This window comes from Agelaius tricolor, unplaced genomic scaffold (assembly GCF_023055355.1).
Source record: "Agelaius tricolor isolate 1412-34295 unplaced genomic scaffold, bAgeTri1.0.p SCAF_14, whole genome shotgun sequence".
Classification (NCBI taxonomy): domain Eukaryota; kingdom Metazoa; phylum Chordata; class Aves; order Passeriformes; family Icteridae; genus Agelaius; species Agelaius tricolor.
The window spans coordinates 19571684-19593832 of NW_027269274.1; the positions used below are offsets into that span (position 1 = coordinate 19571684).

General features: G+C 46.0%; 1 protein-coding gene across 2 annotated transcripts in view; it reads right to left on the reverse strand.

The window, feature by feature from the left end:
- Positions 1-19314, reverse strand: part of EFCC1 (EF-hand and coiled-coil domain containing 1) — a 40763-nt gene extending 21449 nt beyond the window's left edge. The window contains exons 1-2 of one of the 2 annotated variants that reach the window (XM_071440085.1): positions 18548-19314; positions 16861-17267 (exon numbers count right to left, since the gene is read on the reverse strand). In XM_071440085.1, the coding sequence (XP_071296186.1) occupies positions 16861-17267; positions 18548-19183 (1043 nt within the window). In that variant the 5' untranslated portion in view covers positions 19184-19314. The remainder of the gene's footprint in view (positions 1-16860; positions 17268-18547) is intronic. The other variant, XM_071440084.1, reaches the window with a different exon arrangement.
- Between the last annotated feature and the right edge of the window lie 2835 nt (positions 19315-22149).

The window sequence follows — 22149 nt, forward strand, 5'->3', positions numbered from 1 at the left end:
CACATTTATCAGAATCAGGGGAATTCAGCCCTTGGATCCACGGCAGAGCAGGAGAGACACGATGTAAGTTCCCAATATTCCAAAATAGTTCCCTTCAAACCTCTGTTTACTTCAGTTCCTGGAAATGCAGGATCAAAGGTGACTCTGGAGTGTATCACTGATGTTTGGGAGAGGGTTTAACAAAACCCTGGCCTGCAGCAGAGCTTCCAGGCCTGCCTTTATTCCAAAGGAGTTCCTTGTATCCAGCCCTTTTGTCAGGCCCAGACAATGGGATTCTGTGGAGATCTCTCAGTGGCTGTGCTTTCCCACCAAGACTGAGCAAGATTCTAGGAAATGTTTTTTTCTGGCCATGTGCAATTTGCCACGGACAGTCTGCTCTTATTCAGTTGAATATTCTAAATTTCCTGATGCAACTGCTGTTAAACAAGAGCTGCTTCTCTCCTGTGTCTGCTCTGTGCTGCTAACCCAAGGCCACAGATGGAGACAATTGCAGGATTGTTCCCTGAGTCTTCCCTCCCTTGGTAACCCAGCAGAGCAGTCACATCTGGGGCCTGTTACTTCTGCAAGAATTGCATTTGTTTCCAAGACCAGGGAAGAGAGTGCACAGTGCTGGTGCTGCTCTCATTGATTCCTCATGTCACTACATTATTGCAGAAGAAAATGTAGAAAAATCTCAACATCCCTGAGATGCCAGCTCCAAAGATATTTACTGTGAAATCACTGCAAGCCTTCCAAGGATCCAGCACCTGCAACTCTTCACAGCTGTTAGGTTTTGCCTGTTTAGTTTTAAATAATAATTACAGTGATTGTAATCATTGTAATTATTATTTAATTGCCTCTGGCAGGTGCATCTTCCATGGACCCTCTGGATTTCCTCACCTTCCAAGGCTGGTGGAGACCTGAGCCCTCTTTGTTCTTGTGCCCGAGGCTGCAGGGGCCAGCAGGACCTGAGGGTGGTGGACACCTCTCCAAACTACCCCTGATGCTCCCCAGAGATTCCCTCAACTCTATAAAAGCTGCTGAAATCAGAGTAACATCATTTTGAGGCAACACATTTGACTTTCTTTCTACAAGATGAATAAAACCCAAATGAAATGTTACAGTGCAGACCTCAGCCTGCCTTCAGACCCATCTCAGCTGGTGCAGGGGGTCATTTCCTGAGCAATCACTCTGGAATCCACATTTAGGCTGCTTTAATCAAATTCTTTTTCATTCCCTGTGGGTCTGTGACCACTTGGAAAGTGCTCTAAGGATTGATACAAAAAACCACGTACATTTTACTAGAGCAGCATGTGCAGTTATGTATTTGTACTTATTTGCCAGAATAGCATCAATAACAATGGAAAAAAAGTTCCTTAAATTAAAATCTCAAAACAGCCCATAAAGAAAAATTTCTCCTGTCCCCTGGTGAGGATTAGACCTGCAACTCTGAAATCTGATAGAACGTGGCTTATTTTTATAAAATGAATTTCCTGAAGAGGAAAACTACAATGCCATGTTTAAAAACCAGACGAATTCTTGTAGAATAGAACAGTGCAGTGGGAAGGGACTGACAGCCATCAGCTAGTCCAAGTGTAGCTCTTCAAAATCAGTGTTTGCTTTTTAAATTGTCTCTATTTGATATTCATGGTGGAGTTCTCTAGAATTCATAGCACTCAGCCTTCCCCAAGTCATGCATTGATGTGAAGAGATTTTAAATGAGATTTTCCTGAATAATCTAACCAGAAAATTTCATCATGCTGCTTTATCATATAGGCATTTCTCTAGCACTAAAATATTCAGGATACAGCCTGTATTTTATATCTCTGGTTCTGGCAAGGACAGTGTAATCTCTATAAAAACAGATTTCTGAAATAACAAATGTGAATGTCAGATTGAACATATTCCTAAATCTCTGGCCTGGGTAGGACAGTACAAAGTAATAAGATCTATTACACAAAGTTACTTTCTCATTTTGCCACTTAAAGCAGCAGTTATTTTTCTGGTGACATGAAACAATGACTGAAATAATCTGATAATGTAGTTTGAGTGGTGATCAATATGTATCAATAAAAGCCAAGCTGCTGAAAATCCAGCTGCTTGTATTCCTCAGCAGTGCTGGTGGGGGAAGTTTGGGATGAGTTAGGGATGATTTGCTCCTGTTGTAGTGAATAATGCAGAGTGTGCCCTGCAGTAATAACTCCTTCTGTGCCATCTGCTTAAGCTTTGTGTTTCACAGCACAGCTCCCTTGTCTGGTTCTTCTCCATTTGTGGAGTCAGATTATTCTTATATTCTCAGAGGGGGTTTAAAGGAAGAGAGAGCTCACCATTAATACTTCATTCCTTTTTTCAATGGGATAAAATGTTGTATTTCTATCTCAGGACTCCCTGGACTAGAAATAAGAAAAATCCCTCTTTCCAGGGTTATAAAACACCATTTTCTCTCCCTGACAGTCCCAACAGAGTGTGAGAAACCAAGTTAGAGCTGCCTTTATGGGCAGAGAGAGGTGAGGCACTGGGATATGTATGATATCACACAGATTATTGAACAGAAGCTTTAATATTGGTTATACATGCACATACCAAGCAGCTTGGAGTGAAGTGAGCAAATGTGCACAGAGAAATACCAGTGCACATTTCTGACACATGTCTGTGCCAGCCAGCTGCAAACAGCACAAAGGCCAAGTGAATGGAAATATTAAAAAGATAATAAGATTGCAATAAATATATTAATATATTATAATAAAATTTAAAATATTATCTATTTCTGATAAACACACAGTATTCTGACAATACTCTGCTTGCCCCCAGATCCCAGCCTGTGTTGGGAATCCCTGGGCCAACACTCTTCCAAATGATGTTTTTCAATTATGTGGGGAAATATTTGCTGTGCCAGCATGTCACAAACACTAAGCCTAGCTTTTCAGATTAGATTTTGCTGTTGGCACAAAGGGCTGAAAAGGCTCCGTGCAATATTGGTGTGGCTGTCTCTCACACAAAGGCTGACATCTCCATTGAATGGCCCTTGCTGGTTCCCAGCCCAGCAGGAGCTCCTGGGCTCTGAAAGGAGATTAAATCAGTGATTGCAGCCAGGACAATGCCAGAAAGGGAAAGCCTGACCTAAAGGCAGGGACTTGTGCAGGGTTTTGTCACACCAGATTTGGGCTGGGCTCTTCAGCCACCTAATCCTGTATCCTACTCATTATGTCCCACAAGGAGAAGCTTGTGAAGGGTGTGCAAGAAATCTGAGAGAGATTCCTAACGGGGAAGTTTGGGCTAAAGCTGGGAGTCAGAGATTTTCCCAAATTTGAGCTAATATTTATCACTGTAGCTCAGAAACTCTCCTTGCCAGAGGAACGGTTAATCCATTTTAAATCCTGCTAATCTCCTGCTATCAGAGATATTTGTGCACCTGAATGAGAGGGGGATGTTACAGAAGACTGAAACAGCATCTCTAAGCTTGGAGGTCATCTTAAAGGTGATGGTAGGAGCAGTGGCTGATGTGGGTAATAGCTGCCTTTTCCTGTGGATTAAAATCACTTTTTAGAAGGGGAAATTGATGTGAAGGGACAAGACCCAAAGCTGTGCTCTGGAGGTGAGTCAGGGCTCAGCTCAGAGCATGGGAGCTCTGAGGTGACAGATGGAGATGAGCTTCACTCTCAGAGCTGTGACCTTGGACTCCTGCAGATGAAGCCAAGGTGATGTCAGAAACCCAAACTCTTATTTTGTCATTTCATGTGTATTAAAGGCTCAAAGACAATACCTAGAGATGCACTTCCTCTGCTCTTCATGGATCTGGGGCATCCTTAGTCCTCCCCTGGCCTTTCACTGCAGTATTTCAGTAATTCCCATGGTGACTCAGGTGGAGTCATCTTTCTGTTTAACACCTGCCAAGTGGTTGGGTTTTTTAAATTGATATTTTAGTTGCTTGTTTAATCTGTGTAACCTGTCCTCAAGCTCAGCACTGTGCAGGAAGGTGCTCCAAGCTTGTGGCACCCACTGGGTGAGAAGAATTTTGTTTTCTGCCTGCTTTGAACCTGCCTCTGCTTTCATGAGCTGACTCACAGCTCCTGTGCTGAGAGACTGAACAATTCTCCCCTGTTCATCTTCTGGACGAAAATGTTACAGACCCATTTCACATCTCTCCAAAGCAATCTCTCTCCCACATCTGCAAGTGGCTAAAATAATTTCCATGTCTTTTTTTCACATTTGTTGCCTTTTCTAGGCCTCTTCTCTTCCAGTTTAATTGATTTCAGTGGAAGATCATGAATTTCCTTGTTCTGGTCCAGGTGTTCTGTGAATGTGCATAATTATTTTCTTTGTACTGTTCTCTGTTCCCTTTGTAATACATTTTAATATCTTATTTGCTTTCTTTCCTGCAGCTTAATAACTGAACAGACACATTCCTGGAGTTATAAAGCTCAAAGCTGTAATTTTTCAGCATCTGTAATAGACTCTGAGTTCATTACTGCATTTGTTTCACTGAAGCTGAGAGTGTTGTTTGGGTTGGTTTTGTTTTTTCACCCCCAAAATGAATCTGATTTCATTTATTTGGTACCTGCCACCATCCCCTCACTCAGTGTCCTAGGATCATCCTGCAATTCTTCACACTTGTTCCTGGTTTTTCATATCTTGACTAACTGAGCAATTTAAAAATCTTTATTTCCAGTATTATTTCACTTAAAAATCAAATTATAATCACAATATTGTAGCTTTCCTTACCATGGGATATAAAGCAGATTTTTCCAACTAAAATACAGAAATCTCCAAACTAAACACATTTCCAGACTGCCAGTTGTGGTTGAAATTAGGATAAAGCCAAGGTTAGGTATCCATCTCCCTCCCAGTGAATATTCTGATCTGAATCCAAGCTTTGTGATTCAAATGCACTTTTAGTGGAGACTTGAATCAAGTTACTGAGCTGGAACTTCACTGCTTTTAGCTGCAGAGACTGGTTCAGACTCATCTCTGAAGGATGCTCCCTTCTGCAGGGTTTAATGAGAGAGAAGCAATCTGAAATATCCTGGGGTTTAACATCAGGCAGGGTGCAGCTTTTTAGGCACAAAATAATCTTCTAAAATATAAAATCTAGAATGCATTTACAATGCACAACTTCATCCACTAAGTGCATTACCAGTGTGTGCAGATGAATTTGTTTAATCAAGGAAGGAGGGGAAGTCCTTTAAATTTAAGGATACACAATCTAAGCCACATAAGCTTTTTTACATCTGTTTTATAGCACTCACCTCTGACCTGGCACTTTATATATTATATTCTGGACCAGATCATGGGTTTACAGTTTCACTTATAGAGTAATGGAAAAAATAAAGCGTTTTTGTAAAGCTTGGCATGGCAGCCTATGTTCCCAGAGTCCTGGGAGCACTTTTGTCACTGAAAACTTCCTTCATTCTAAGCTTGGTTAAAATGCAAACCAAAATCCAAAAGCATTGGTTTGCTTAACTTCACTCAAAATAATAAACCACTGAAAGTGAACTCAGGTCTCTGCATGTTGAGCTGATGGATGGTTCATAAACCTGCCTTAATGCCGTGCCTGGTTTTCTACTGTACTTCAGCAGCTCTCCCAGCCCACATTCATCTTGCCCATTGTGAGCTGCTACAACACAGAACTCAATTCAAATGAGCCATTTAAATTTTATTTTGAGCCTTTCTGCAGGCTGCCTGAGGAGATTCAGGTGCCCATGACAAGGACAGCCCGGAGCACAGGGGACATGCACACCTGGCTGGTGGCACTCTCCACGCAGGAGCCTCCCCTCCTGGAAAAAGGGGATTTTCTCCCCCTGGAAAAAGGGGATTTCTCTGCCCACCATGCAGCAGCCTGTGCCCCATGAAGTGGAGGAGCCCAGAGAGGAGCTGTGCTGCCTGCCCTGCCCATCCCCACTCATGGGAACTGGAAAAATGGAAACTTCCACAGACACTGAAGGGTTTGAGCTGCAGCCTTGGGAGAATCTTGGATTGATGTAAAGATACAATATACAGATATTAAGCAGAAAAATCATAAACTTATGGTTCTATAGTTGTAAGATTATGCCTTAAGTAAGTGAGCAGCTGCACTGCTGAGATGGTGAAGGGTTTGTAGTGTAGGGCTGGGGTTGTGTGGAGTGAGCTGAGAGCTCAGAATTAGAACAGAAGCATTTGTGTGCATGTGAGACAGAAGCCATTGGATAAAAGTGTCCACAGTGCAGCAGAAGTGAGTGAAGGTGATGGGTTAGAAAAGCCAAATAAACCCTGTGGCAGCTGTCCATTGGGTTAGAAAGTTCTGTATTGTCTTGTAACAAAGAACTTGTGACTGCTCTTGAGCTGTGGCCCAATGCTTGCTCCTCTAAAATCTCACAGCCCCTGAGACTGATGTTTATCTGAGCAATAAATCATTCTTAGCTTGAAAATAATCCCACTCCTTCACATCTAGGGGTGCCAATGACACCCCAGCCCACTGTGTCCCTGCAGCTCCGTCCCTCACCCCAGGCTTTGATTCCAGCTCCATTCCAGGTCAGAAAAAGGCTGTGGAGGGAGGGAGGATGAAAGAAGGAGATGCTTTGACAGCTCCTTTCTCATGGTAACGAGCAGAGCTGCTCCTTCTCCCCCCTGTGCTCTCTTTTCTTTCTTTAGAGAAGGAAGAATCCAGCTCTGCCTTCCAGGCCCTGAGCAGACAAACTGGAGGGCTCAGGCAGCTTTGTGGGCTCTGCCCATGGAGCCATTGCTCTGTTTAGGGGTTATTTGCTGTTTGTTTCCTGGATATAATGACAGGTAAATGTGGATTAATAGAATTAAAGGCTTGGCTGGAGGACATGAGGTAGCAAAGCATCAATGACTTCCTGGTGATTTCTGCTCTGTGAGTCATGTTCCCTCAGGAAACAGAGATCCATTAATTTAGCTGCTCCATGGGAACCTGCCACAGGAAAGCTCCCTCTGCTTGGAAGGGGAAGCAATGAATGTTGCCTTTCCAGCATTAATAATTTTCTGTTCTAAAAACAACATCATTTGATACAGAGGTAATTTGGATTATAAGCAAGGATTATAAGCAAGCACTGGAAATTAAGCAGAGCCATGTACATTCATTAAAGGGAACACAGACCTTTCAAACTAAGGACCAGCTTCTCTCCCAACTTTTCCTTGTAACAGTTTGAATATTTTCCTTTATTTTTTTGGTTTGGTTGGATTAGAAATCTGAGGAAAAAATATTTTGCAACTAAGGAAACTGCCTCTTCAACATGAAACCAAAGTGAAGTAGTCAAGCAAGGTGCATCCTATCTAGAAGAAAACACTTGTTTGATGCAAGATGTTGCTGCTTGCAGAAGCAGGGCCTTAACTGGTAAGGCTGGAGAACTGCAATTTAAGTATAAATGACTTTGAATACTTCAGAACAAGTGCCAAGCCTTAGGGATTGACAGTTCCTCAATTTTATAAACAGTACAGGTCTAAACTCTAAGGATCTTAGATCCTTAATGATAGGACTTTGATGTGAAATCAAAGCTTAGATCATTCAAATCCTGCACAGTACTTACCTCAAAAGCTTTGTGCTTATTTAATTTTCAAGTTTCCTATTTTTAAATACATTTGAAGCATCCTTTGGAAACTGTAAATCATGATGAACAAAAACCCCCAAGCCAAAGAGAGCAAAGCAGGCAGGAACAAGGGGAGAGGGAAGAAAGCAGCACAGTGTAAGATTGACAGCACAGGAATAAACCTGGTGTATATTCTGCTGTAGAGAGATTAATCACAGCTTTTCTGAGAGATCCCAAGCCCTGGCTACACTGAAAGGTCTTTTGTTCCAAGTCAGTGCATTTACCCAGGAACATCCTGCCAGTGGTGGGAATATTTCACAGCTGGAAGGCTTCTGAAAAACCTGTCACATCCCAGCCAGGGCTCCAGAAGCACAGACACAGTTTTACTGACAAAACAAACAGACAACATCCTTATTCTTGGTTTTCTTATTCTTTTTTCCCTGCTGAAGGAATTGTCCCTGGGGAACAGCATTGGAAGTTAAGCAGACCCATGTACATTCATTAATGGAAACACAGACCTTTCAGACTGAGGACCAGCTTCTCTTAAAACTTTTGCTTATAACAGTTTGAATATTTTTTTTTTAATTTGGCTGAGTTAGAAATCTGAGGAAAAAGTATTTTGCAGCTAAGGAAACTCTCTCTTCAACATGAAACCAAAGTGAAGTATTTAATTTTATTTTTTCTTTGTATCTTAAAGTGGTCCTTTGAAATTTGATTTATTGTCATTCAGATAATAGTGACAGGGATGCTCATGGGTGACAACAGTGGTGCCCCACAAACCACAGGTGTACCCTGGTTGGAAATGCCACCCTTGCCTGTTTGCTGGCACAGAAATGGGTAGGAAAACCTCTCCTCTGCAATTTTCACAAGCATTGGCTTTGCTCTGACTGCTCCTACTTCTGCCTTGTGAAATTCTGTGCCAAGCAGTGCTCCTTAGGTGCACTCAGAGCTTGGCTTAAACCTGCCAAAGCTGTGCTTTAAGCTTGGCTGAGCTGAGCCTGTGCAGCCCCAGATGCTTTGGTGCTGGGTGAGCTCACACCAAGGACAGGGATGGGCTCAGGACAGGGAGTGAAAGCAGAGCAGATGTGCAGGGAGCACCAGATCTGTCAGTGCTGTGATTAATGGGACACCATGAACCCTCCCTGAAACGTTCTGCTGTGAGCAGAGGCTCTGCACTGAACAAAGCACAGGGCCTGATTTTGATTCTGGAGATTTATTGGAAGGTTTGGGGTCTTTCCACTGACATGTGACTCCCAACACTCTGCTCCTGCAAGGGGTGATGGCTGCTGTGATGGCAATTAGCACTCCAGGCTCAGGCAGCCTTCAGGGAATAGTTTTCCCCTCAAACAAGGAGGGACTGCAACCCACAGTCAGTCACAGCCTCTGCACCTTATTTTTCAAGTGGTTTAGGAATGATGCTGTGAAGTTGTTCCACAGAAGTAACTTCCTAATGTGTCGCTGTGATATTTTCTGAAAAATCCCTTTGCCAGGATTTCTTTTCCTGGCAAGATGAGAAGCCTCAGCTTCTCCATGTTTTGTTGCTTTGGAATGTGATTTGGAGAATTGTTTACCCAGCATGTGAATTGTTTTTAATTAATGGCAAATCACAGCCAGCTGTGGCAGGCTCTCTGAGTCTATCATGGGTTTTTATTATTCATTCTTTTCCAGCCTTCTGTCTGTATCCTTTATCTTTCTTTAGTATAGTTTTAGTATATAATTTCTTTTAATATAATATAGTATCATAAAATAATAAATCAACCTTCTAAAAACCTCGAGTCAAATTCTCATCTCTCACCTCATCCTGGGGACCCCCCAACAACACCACAACACTAATGCTCAAAGATTACATTTGGCACTTATTGGCCAACCATTTCTTTTTTTATAAAGTACATTCCTCTGTGGAATGGAGCAGAGAACACATGCAAATCCTGGATTACAGATATCTGCAATAATGGTTGAGCTTCAGCCCATGCTTTATGTTTTCAGTCTCTGATGTTGTGCTTTATCTTTGTGATCCCCAAAGGCCACACATCCCTATTCATTTTTATCAGAATTTGCCAAATTTTCAGATGGGTATTATAAAAAGCTATAAAAATGTATAAAAATTCCTTTTTTCAGAGACTAGGAATGGTCTCTGAGCTAAAGCCAGTCTCTTGATGTATTTTACAACTTTCAGGTTGCTTGACTTGAGCACACAGATCAGGTTTCACATCTGGAATTGTGAAAATAGCATAGAATTAGAGAGTGCTTTGGGTTGGAAGGGGCCTTAAAGTTAATCTTTAGATCTTTAGGTGGTCTTAAAGATTCCCTGCCATAGGGGAGGTGGAATTAGGTATACCTGGATATCTCTTTTCTGTAATAAAGGACTGAAGCAGATACAATGACCAGCTCCTTCTCACCACCACAACCTCAGTCTCTGAATTTCCAGTCTGGGATTATCTCAGGACATGAATCTGTAAGATCCATTGAACCCAAGTTTTACTTATAGTGCAGGACATTCTTTTCTAGCTTTTTTTTTCTTTTTTTTTTTTTTTTCACTTTCCTTGGGATGTGACTGCAGTTTTCTCTAGGTTTTTTCATGGGCTGCAGTTCTGAATAGCTGAGGTTCAGATTCTCAGGCAGGTCCAGGGAAACGTGCTGAGTACCACAAAGAGGATAACCCCAGCCAGGCATGAGAGAGGCAAATATCAGTCTGGATTTTAATCATGCTGCTAAGCAGGCAGATGAGACACTGACAAAGTTGAAAGGATGCCCAGGAGGATGAAGGGAAGGGGACAGCACAGCAAACATGGGCAGTGATTCAGCAGGAGTCCCAAACAGAACAAATATTTGCAGGGCTGCTGAGTAACTGCCTTGTGTCACTGCAGTGCAGGAGTTGCCTGCCCTGTATTTCCTCACATCAGTGCCATTTATTAGCTCAGCCCCAGCCTCCTGGGAGTCCAGGCAGGTTTAAATGCTGCTTGACAGGCTACCCCTGAGTGCCTCTGCTCCTGGCAGTGGGCTGAGGAACACGAGGGGATTTACAGGGTGCCTGGGGGCTGGTTAGGATCCAGGACCATGGCTGGTGCTGGTTCTTCTGTAACCCCAAACCAGTGACTCTGGACTGGGAGCTCTGCTTTCTGAGGGTCACAGCCTCTCATGGGGACTCCAGGGTTTGGGTTTGAAAGGGGTAGGGGAGGAAGTATTCTCTTTAAAGCGATGATTGTGTGTGAAATCAGTCCTTTTTTGGCAGGGGATAGGACAAGATGGGTAATCTGTTGATCACCCAGGAAGCTGGTGCTGTGAGTGGAGCACTGGGGGGACTGTACAAAGTCAGGGTGGCAGATGAAGGAGGGATATGCACAGCTGTCACCAAACTCTGCCTGAACTTCCAGGCCTAATTCAGGGAAGAAAAGCTGCAGAAACACTGACTGCTCATCCCCTTGGCAAAAACGAATCCCTCAGGTGTAGGAGGGGTGAGCACGATGTAAATCACGCACAGAAGGCTGGGGGAGGCAGCTGTGCAAGGCAGCTGGGGACGGGTGACAGAACCAGCTGGGCTGTGGCTCTGTCCCCGTGCTGCAGCAGGGCTGGCAGGGCACTGCCACCCCTCCATCCCCAGGAAGGGATGAGCAGGGGGACAGCTCCAGCAGGGCCAGCAAACGCAGCCAGGAGGGGATGTCACAGACATCTTTTATGGAAAATCCTTTCCTTAGGATTTTTCCTCCTGAGAAGCTGAGAGGCCTCAGGAACAAAATGCAAACAATGGTTATCTGCTGCTGTGGAATGCAACAGGTGCATCTGGGATTGGGCTCAGGGGGTTGTTTCTAATTAATGGCCAATCACAGCCCAGCTGGCTCGGACTCTCTGAGCCACAAGCCATTGTTATCATTCATTCTTTTTCTATTCTTAGCCAGCCTTCTGATGAAATCCTTTCTTCTATTCTTTTAGTATAGTTTTAATAATATATATATTATAATATATATCATAAATAATATATATCATATATAATATATCATATTTTATGATATATATCATAAATAATATATATCATAAAATAATAAATCAGCCTTCTGAAACATGGAGTCAGATCCTCATCTCTTCCCTCATCCTGGGACCCCTGTGAACACGGTCACAAGGGGAAGCTGGTGTCCCTGTGTGTGGCACTGCCACTGAGCCGCCACCCATTCACTCCCACACAGCAAACACGGCCAGGCAGATAAAAGGAGGATTTAGGGAGAAGCCAGGGAAAGCCTCCACAGAATAAACACTGTAAACAAGAACCCAGCATGGAAAAAGGCAGGGAAGTGGCTACACTTCCACTGTTGCAGCACACCAGGGGTTAATGTTGCAGCTCCTTCGGGATAAATCAACTTGCAATTATGTGACTGGATTTGAAGTCAAGGCTTTGCTATTATTATTATGGAAAGCTTTGAAAGACTCTTGCATTTGAAATAAAAGTAGCCCTTCCACTGAAAGAGATGCTATACATTTTATACACTGCCAAATTAATCTATTTAAATGGCTCTGCACAGTTCTCTCTACCATAAATAACAATACCTTCCATTATCCCCTTTTGTGAAATCAAAATGCTGCTTTAAAGTGTCCCCAATGAGAGTAATCTGGTTTGCTTACTTAGCTTATGATTCTTTTATGACAAGTAGTCTAAGCTTTGTGTGATGGGAATATATTCACCTGCTACAGCTAACTTCTTCCAAACCTTGAAGCTCTGTGGTTTTTGGCAGACTTCTCTGTAATACAAAACTTCTTACTCTTTAGCAGAAAAGAGTATCAGCTCCAGGCAAAGTTAGAAAATAAAATGAGATGACATCAGTTCATCCAGAAGAATCTGAGTGTTTTCGCAGATGAGGCTCTGCAAATTTAACATTTCATTTCACTCTCTGAGCTCAGTGTTCCTGAGTGCCATCAGTCCCTGCTCCCTGCTCCTGTCCAAGGATTTCTTTCTCACCTGCACATCTGTCCAGCACATGCACACCCACAGCCTCCTCTCAAATTTTGTGCCGCCTGGAAAAAATTGCCAAGATGCCCCTCATCTCACAAGAGCAAGGAGCTGGTATTGATGACAATAGTCAGGCAAAAATTGTCCAAATTTTCTTTACATCTAATTTTTTAACTAGAAGAACAGTTCTAGGCTGCCTAAATATAAACCATTATCATTCTGACTGGAAATAACCTACTATACACACCTTTTATTGTGTATGAGTGCTTCCTTCCTAGGGCTTTTTTTCCCCTACACTTAATTGAGCTGATTCTGTAAGGAATATTTCCAGATTTCTCTCCTGTTCTTGGATTATTGATTTGGACTTGTTTGGTCCATCTTGTTATATTTTACAGAGTGAATGATAACCTGAGAAATTACTGAAAAGATCATGGCACTGCCTCCTGAAAGAGAACAAAAACTGAACTGCTTCCAGGATAAAATAACCTAAAGCATAATTTTTAGAAAAATTGACACTGATGAAATAAATAAATGGAGAAAATTATACTAGAGGCCTCAGTCATCATATTTACAGGAAAATATGAGAGGCTGAAACAATCTTCTCTGCATTCCATGCCAAAAGGATTCCTACTCATTAACACATAGAAATGCTGAAGGATAATTAAGTAATTTGGGAGACAGACCATGCATATGGGAAGCATTTTTGGTATTTTATGACCTCCTTCAGTGACCTATGTAATTACTGTGCTGCTGACTAATGCAGCAACATAAACCCTCTGTCAGCATCTCTATTATGAAGTTTATTTCAATTCTAAATGATCTTTCCTTTTATTCCTTACACTGGGATCAGAACCATGCTTGTTAAATCATTCTAATCCCTCCAGTGCTCTTAAAGAGAAAAAGAATATGGACACTTTATTAGGTAATCAATTTCTAAGCCACCTCCAATCTAGTATAGAAAACAAAGCCAACTCATATTTGGCAAGAACAATTTCATGTCAAACCAATCCAATTTCCTTTTCTGACAGGGCAAATGGCTCAATGGCTGAAAGAAGCAGTAGATGTGACATTTTTACTGTAGTAATATTTTAATGTGCGGTATTTTTAGAAATAATGCTTAGAAATCATGAGATTTTATTAGAATACATGGATGGTGTCACCTTCTGCTGCATCTGAACTTAGTGGGGGAAAAAAGGGAGTTTAGGGAATAGTGGTTAATGATTTGTCCTCTGGGAATAGCTCCCTGGGCACTGCATACAAATGGGACTTGCCTGACTTCCTAAACTCTCCTGTCATCAGGCACTGGCAATTACACCCTTTTGATACAATACCAATGGTAAGTATACAATTTCTTGTGATGGCTTTTTCCTCTGAATTGAACTGAACTCAAGCTTTCCAGGAAAGAATTTATTGAGATTAACCCTTAAAGTTGAGCTGACTCACTAACTTGACAGGGATTCAAAAAGAAAAGCTGAAAGATAGTCCAGACAGAAACCTGAGACATTCATCAGAGTAGGAAGATCAGGATGGGCACCTGAAGAAAAGAATTATGAACTATTTGGTCAACTAGGCTGGTTTAGGAAGCCAGTGATGTGACAGGGCAGTTCAAACCCTGGCACAGGAACCTGTGCATGCAGAAAAAGTTCATGTTCAAGTCATACAGATTGCAGGAATATGAATCTGGAATATGAAGTCAGAATAGGTGATTATAATTACACACTCCAGTTTAGGACAACATTTAATCACTTGCAGGTACTTAAACACTTTCTTGACTAAATGCAAACTGCTGTTTCCTGAATTAGGGATCATAACTTAAGGTCATGGTTGGGATTTCAGATCTAAGTGATTGCAAGTAGGTCTCAGATGAAGGTCTAGAAGAGGGATTTAGATGCTAAAAGAGCTTTTAAAATCTGAACCTAAAAGAAGAAAGCATTTCCTTGATAAATATGAAACTATAAACAGGAGCAGTGTGCAAAGCTCATAGATTGGACTCATTCTTGAACATGATCCTCTCTGGAAGAAACTGGACTTTAGCTGGAGGAAACCTGTGGCTCAGCAAGCCAGTTAGGGTGAATTCTCAGGAGAGATATCTGCAATTGTCAGTGCCTTCTGCAAAACACTCAAATTCTCCCCATTCCTCTCTAGCACTACCTTGCAGCATTAGCTCTTGCCAAATGCAGACCCTGCTGACAAACTCTGGGTGGCAGCTGGCAGGGGAGAAAACTGCTCACTGGAAAGGTGACTGAAACACAGGCAGACTTAAACAGTACAGGTAACAGCAACTGAAACACAGCCAGGCTTAAACCAACAGGGCAAGTGACACAAACTGAAACACAACCTGACTTAAGCCACAGGACAAGTGACGCTCTTGCCAAGTGACAGACAGAACCCTGTGGATTCCCAGCTGTCCCTCCCTCTCCACGCCTCAGCCAACCCATCTCTTCCCCTCGCCAAGCACTCAGAGCAGCTCACCCGAGCCACACCCATGGATGGGGGCTCCTGCACGTCAGGAGAAGGTGATTCTCTCGGAGCAGGAGGCCTTTGGGCTGCCTGAGCACCAGTGTGAGCCAGCAGAGGGAGTGGGACAAGCTGGGACAGCCAAGGCTGTGTGGGGCAGAGCTGCTGCTGAACCCTTTCCCCAGCCTAACACACAGCTCTGCACTGCTTATTCACCACCTCTGTGCCACTCTGGGAACACGTGGAGTGATGGGATTCCATGTGTTATGGAATATGAGCCCAGGCATGCAAGTCCCAATTATCATTATGCACCTCTAAGTTAAACTCTTTACACCAAGAGCTGTTTCACTGGATGGGGAGGTGCAGGTGCTTTGTGGCCAACAGAGAATCTCAAAGGGTGGAAGCTGGCCTGGGCCTCTGCTGAATGTGCTACAGGGCTAAAAAAGGGGTGTAGTTCCCAAATGGTCAGTCCAGCACCATTCCTGAGCTTGACACTCACTTTAAATTAGCATGCAACTTAAAAAGAAGTATTACAAATGAACGTTATCTTACAAGGAAGATATAATTTACATTTCTAAGCTCACAGTCTTTGTTTTGATGCAACCCATGAAGTTCCTGCTCTGCAAGGCCAGTGGACATTGTTTATTGCCTTTAACCTGTTTCAAGGTGATCTTTTTTATCCTTCATCATACTTTGGAAAAGCAATTCCATAGGACAAAAATCCATCTTAAATCTTTGGGGCTCATGCCAAGGAGAAGGTGACAGCCCTGACAAGCTGTGTGATCCCTTTTAGCACCAGGAGTTGTGTCATTCATCCAGAGACCCCTGACAGTCACCTTGAATGTTACGTGCCCTCGCAGTGCTTTTTAAATCCTATAGATGTTTAGAAATGCTTCTATTTTCTTTGATCTTCTGCAACAATGCATGTATTAACATACACAATGCTGACAGAAAGACACTGGATAAAATGGTTAATTTTAGAATTTCCTCACTTCATAAAACACTACAATAGCTAGGATGCCACAAATAACTCACTATGAATTCTTCTTAAAAGCAAACAGAGGAAGTGTGACTTTAGGAAGAGGCAAGGACTTCAGAAGATGCAATTTATTAAAATACTAGATTTAGTAGTCTAAGCAAAAATATGTCTAGAAATACTGGTTTTGCTTTGGGTCAGTGAAAATATAAACTAGATTTTATTCCATAGGTCAGTCTGAAACTTGGGCAGAAATGACTAACACTTAATACCCACCGGTGAGTCCACGTTTGGTCTGAGATAAGAAGCAACAAAAGCAGTGGACTATTAAATTTGTGACCAACTCTCTGACTTCTGGAGGGATTTGTTTATGCTATTACAAAAGTGGGGTTTAGTTGGCTGATGTTTTTTGTTTGAGATTCCCACTCTGTTATTTTGTGGATTTAGGAATGTTTCAGCTTTTCTCCTCTATTACCTGTTCTCTCAGTGGAGAAGCAATGAAGTCACAGCAAGTTTCAAACCACTGGCCAGAAGTTGTCCTTATGTGCTTTTCCCCAATTCCTAGGACAGGCTGAAGAGCTTTTATACAGAATGGAGAGTCAGCCATCTGATTACAGCTGGCTTGGGATGGGACCTAAGGACCAGGAAAGGCAGCAAAAAAAGTGTGTTGGAAATGGTTTTTGAAGGACTGTCAGCAATTTGTGCTGGGGCTTTCCTGAAGCATTACTATGCTGAGTTCAGCTGTTGTGTGTCTGAGGAGTATCTTCAGCTCTCTGTAGATCAGCACCCTGACTTTGGCCTGGAAGACTCCCAGATCTCCTAAAGACCCCTACCAAGAAAATGGATGAGCAGCTTCTAATTTCCCTCTGGCCAGATTTTACAAGGAGTTTTGGAGACATCTAATAAGCCCCAACCAGAGATTCTCAAACTCACTTGTGCCCCAAGACTGTGATTTTATAGGCACTTTTTGTCAGACTCCAACCTACCTGTAGTGCTGCAGTTGTGATTCCAGCTGCTGGATGTGTATCTGCAGATGTGGCACCTCCTTAGCTCTCACTTCCAGCTCCCTCACTTTGCCAAGACTGTTCAGGACAGCGTGTCTGGCCTCTTCCACCTTCCTCCGCATCTCTGCCTGCTCCCTCTTCAGGTTACGGTTGCAATCTTCCAGGCACACCAGAGCTTCCTGAGAGCTCTTCAGCTCCTTCTCCAGCTCCTGGCTGAACCTGATGGCTTCTTCAATCTGCCCATCCCTGGAGCTCCGCATGAGCTCCATTTCCTCCAGGACATCTTGGAGGCACTTGGTCTGGGAGTGCTTCTGTGTTAATGGTCTCTTCCTCCCTATGAAGCAGGGTCCTTCTCCTGTATGGCTGGCATGGCTCTTCCGCAGTCCCACCTGTAATGACCAGGAGCACAAAGCAGGGAGAAATTGATGGGTTTTAATGAAGACTGAAAGTGGTTGGATTGTGCTTTGTTGGTTTGGTTTTTTTTCAATCCCATAGAGTTGATCAGCAACTAAAGCTACTTGACCTTTGCCAAATACAGAGAGAAGGAAACAATCTCTGGAAAGTTGTTTTTAATACCTAGCTATGCATTTAATTTTCAAACTACACCCTTCTTATGTTATTGCACAAGTTTCTGTGTAGCTTTCATGTCATTACTATGGGTCTGTATTCAGGAGTCAGACAGTGTGCTGAAAAAGATATTTCCAATGAAGTTGCGTTCAGGGTAAAGAGCAGGGAGCAGCTGGGGGTGTTCTGGAGCTCTACTCTTAGTCATCTTCATTCTTCCTGGGACCTTTGAGTGGTGACTTTGTGTTTGCTGCTGATTTCCTTTGCCTTTTTTAGATGAAAATGGTAAAAGTGTCTCTGACCTGCCTTGCTGGACATTGTGAAGACAACAGTCATCTACTGCAGGTGGAAGTGTCACAGGTGGAGCAGAGTTCTGGGAGTGCTGTGTTAGTATCAAATCACACCTGGTGAGCCCTGCCAGCACAATGGGTCCATGCTGCCCTTCCCTGCTCTGCCTGTTCCAAGCTATTTCATGCCAGAGGAATTGAACTGCTGTTAAGTGTGTATGTGAGTCACTCGAGCCAGTACGGCAGAACCAGCAGAATCCAGCCCTGGAATTAATGGGGCTGTGCAGAGGAGCCCCAGACTATTCATCAGCCTGCCTGCAGAACTGGCTCCAACTCTGAACTCTTGTGACCACACTCTGAGGAAAACATCCTTCTAATATTTCCTATAGGCACTTCTGACTGAGACACTGCTTGTGCTTGTGCAGGTGGCAATCCAAAAGTTCTTTCTCACTTCAGGAAAAACCCTGCACTGGTGCACATCCAGCATGTGGTATCAGCACATGCTGACTGCACATGCAGTAGAAGCAGCAGCATTGTACGCATGGGTTTGTTAAGGTGAACTCCCCGACACTTTTAACAAGAGTGCTCATCACAGCTATATTTAATGGTAGACCGGTGCCATACATTTCTCCTTAAGGCCTCCCTGTAACTAAGCTTTGCTAAAAAGTTAATGCCGAGGATGAAGGAGCAGCTTCGGTCTCAGTCTGGCAGTGGAGGGGTTACAAACACAGACTCTCCGGGAGCAGCATCTCTCCTGAAGCACTCGGGGCAGCCGAGCCGCCCCCGGGAGGCCGGTGCAGAGGCCGGCCCGGACTCACCTGCAGCGCCAGGCACCGCGCATCGCTGCTCTGCAGGGCGGCGCGCATGTCCTCCACCAGCTCCCGCAGGCTGCCGTTCTCCTCCTCCAGCGTGGCGATGCGGTCCTCGGCCCGCTCCAGCGCCACGATCTCCTCGCAGCACTCTCGGGAGCAGGGCCCCGGCGGCCGCCGCTCGGCGCTGCCCGCGGCTCCGCGGCCGGCGGGGTCGGTGCGGCGGCGGCGTCGGGGGCTGCGCAGGCGGATCTGGGTCTCGATGTGCTCGCTCTCCCGGCCCAGCGGCAGCCGCGGCCCCGCGCGGGTGCTGAAGTGGCCGCAGAGCCGCGCGTGGAACTGGCGGAAGGTGAGCTCGGCCGAGAGCCCGTCCCACAGCCCCGTGCACTCCTCGGGCTCCGCCGCCTCCTCCAGCCCCAGCACCTGGCACAGCGTGCGGAAGTCCTCGCCGGGGATACGGCCCGAACCGTCGCAGTCCAAGTGGTGGAAGATCTCCTGCAGGTACTGGTCCAGGCCGGTGGCCAGCACGACGATCTCGTTCTCCACGCCGCGGTCCAGCCCGTAGTGGTAGGCGAGGGCGCTGACCAGCCACTGCGTGCGCCGGGCCGGCCGCCCGTAGGGGTCCCAGCCCTCAGCCGGCTCCATCGCGCCCGCCCGGCCCGCGGCGCTTCCCGAGCATCCTGAGCTCCCGCCCGGCTGAGCGCTCGGCCCCGGCCCGCGGCGGGGCGGGACGGGCGGGGCGGGGCCGCCGCCGCTCCAGCGCCGCTCGCCGAGCGCCCGGCTCGCCCCGCAGCGGAGCCGCGTCCGCCTTTGTCCCGCACGAAAAGGGATTCCGGCAAAGCGGCTGGGTGCCACCCTGCTCCGTTGGTCTGCCAAGCCTGCGCCCCAAGTGTGTTTCTCATTTCTTAACTCATTTCTCCCTTCCGCTTTCTCTTTAGCACAAGCAACACAATAACATCGTACAATCCACTTTGACAAGTCAGGCTTGTGAACCGAGTCCGTGCCTCCACTAAATTAAAACCCCAATGTGCGTGAAAGCCGACCTTCTGTTCGTTCAGACCCGCCCACCTCTGTAGATGAGGTGACTTTATGGTCTTGCTGGGTGGGTTTTAAGAGGTCTGGGATAGAGGTGAGTAAGCGTTAAACTCGTTCACATGAGCTGCCCAAAGCAGTGACTTTAGTCTCTCTTTGGCTGGGGAGTAGGACCGGCATTGCTGAACGCAGGCAGCAGCACCGAGCAGGGCTCCTCCACCAGCAGGGACATGCCACGAGCCAGGAGGGGACCGTGGCACCAGAGGGGACCGTGGCACCAGCCGTGTCCAAGGGCTGAACAGGGTGGCAAAGTCAGGTGCTGCTAACAGGCTGCATTGAGAGCCCAGGCAAGGCGTGGTGAGCAGCCACCAGTTTGGGAGCCATCCAAGGAATCCTGTCAAGAGCAAATTGTTCTAATGTTCTCTCTAGGACAAAAAAGGAGCAAATCCAACTGATAGGTGAGGAAAGGGAATTCCAGTTGACTTAAAGCGCTGCTCAGTTCAGGGTTGCCTTTCGTTTGAGTGCACTGATGCTAAGAACTATTTTCTCACATATGGTGGGGTTTCTCTGCAAACAGGCTTTGATGAGAAATTTCTGATGAGCACATTTGCTTTTGCTCTTTAAGAGAAGTCAAGAACATGAGTAGCTTTGTTGAGGAATGGAGAATTGTTTGTAGCTCAGGAGGAGCCTTACATTTTAGCACAGGAGGAAGGTAAGGCACAGGTTTAAAGGCTTTCCCCTCCTAGAGTGACACACTTTCAGAGGAGTCTGTGAGGAAAAGTCCCCTCAGCCACTGCCAGGGCTGTCTGCCTCCTCTGCAGGCTCAGTATTCTGGGAGGTCCACGAGCCTCAGCTGCCACTGTATTTTCCTCTGAATATTTCTTATTGTGCAGTACACAGGGAGAATATTCTGTGCTAGATTCCCCTCTGGGCTTTGAGGTAAATCTCAGTAATTCTGGTGATTTTTATGTCCAGATGAACTTTTTATGGATAGTGAGGAAAAGGGAAGAAGTACTATAGAAAATTAATTGCTCAAAATGTGAGAGGCCAAGCCACACTAAAAAGGAAATCTAAACTGAAGAATTTTTTTTATTTTTTTTTCCCTGACAGGTAAGCTAAAGCATGCAGTGCTGATAAAGTCTTTAAGAGATGCAACCAGCTCCCAACTGTATGAAAATCAAATCTCATCAAAGGATGAGAAAGGGCATGGGAAGAATCTTCAGCCCTTCCTGTTGAAGGCCCAAGAGTATGAAAACTGACTCTGGCTGTTGCCCATAGGTAACACGTGCTAATTGTAGAGCAGAGCAGGTGCCCAAGCTGTTGGTGGGCCAAGCCCTGCGTGGCTGGCCCAGTTGCAGTCCTAGCTGGACCAGGGCGGCGGGCTCGGGAGGGGAGGAGGTGGGGGGATCTCGGAAGGCTTCCGCTTCATGGCCGGGCTGGGGGGCCGTGGGGGAGGCACGGAGGGCTGGTGCTCTGCTTTCTTGGGCAACTGCTGCTGCCGAGGCCTCGTGTGAGAGCTGTCAAAGCCGACGGTCTCTGGGCTCTCTGGGGGCGAGGGAGAGGCACGCCTTCTCGGCCGGGATGCTGGAGCGGCAGCAGCGCGACTGTGGAGAGAGGAGGTGGCTGAGGCCCCAGCTGCCAGTGGCACACAGGGAGCCTCGTGCACAGCAGGGCCCAGAGCTGGCAAGGCTCCCCAGCACGGCTGGAGCTGCTGGCACAGCTTGGCCCAGCTGCACAGCTGTCCCTCAAGGCCCCGGCCAGCAGGGGACGGCTCTGGGCAGGCTCCCTGGCCCGGAGCGGGCCCCAGAGCGCCTCTGCCTTTCAAGGGCAATCTCGTCCCTGCTCTTTCTCCTCCCCACCTTGCTGTGCCTCTGCCCTGTGCCCCTGGGGCTGCTCTGGGCCAGGCAGCCTCAGTGGGAGCCAGCACTGGCTGCAGCCCCAGCGGGGCCCCCAGGACGAGGCCCAGCAATTGAGAGGCCAATGAAAGCACTGGGCAGCAGCAGAACCCTCAACAGAGTTCTTTGGACAACCATGGACTGGCCACAAGTCCACTGCAGCCTCTCTGTTTCCTGAATGTTGTCTGACTAAGTGCAGCCTTTAAAGAAGCTGGAGGGTAGAGATAAGTACAACTTACCGTTTCTTTCCCTTCCACCACTGGAACCCAACAAAGCACAGCACCATGGAAATTGGCACAGTGAACAGTGTCACTACCGTGCCTATCATGCAGGACCTGCGCACATCCTGGGGGCAGATAATTCTTGGGGTGTTCCGTGGATTCTGGGCATTTGTGTCTGACTTGCCAAGCGCTTCTGTGGGAGCAAAGGGGAGCGTGAGCCCGTGCTGTGCTGCACTGCTGAGCTGGCAGCACGGTGCATGCGGGCAGGACGTTCTCCCTTTCCCCCAGAGCTGGGGCCTGCAGGCACCTTGCCGCCCCTGGGCACAGGCTGTGCCACCCAACAAAGCCCAGCAGGCCGGGAGGGGAGCCCGGGGGCAGCGCAGCTGCTTGGGCAGTCGCTGCTTGGAGGGACACGGGCCAAACCCATCTCTGAGCAGCCAGTGCCAGCCCTGGCCCTCCCTGC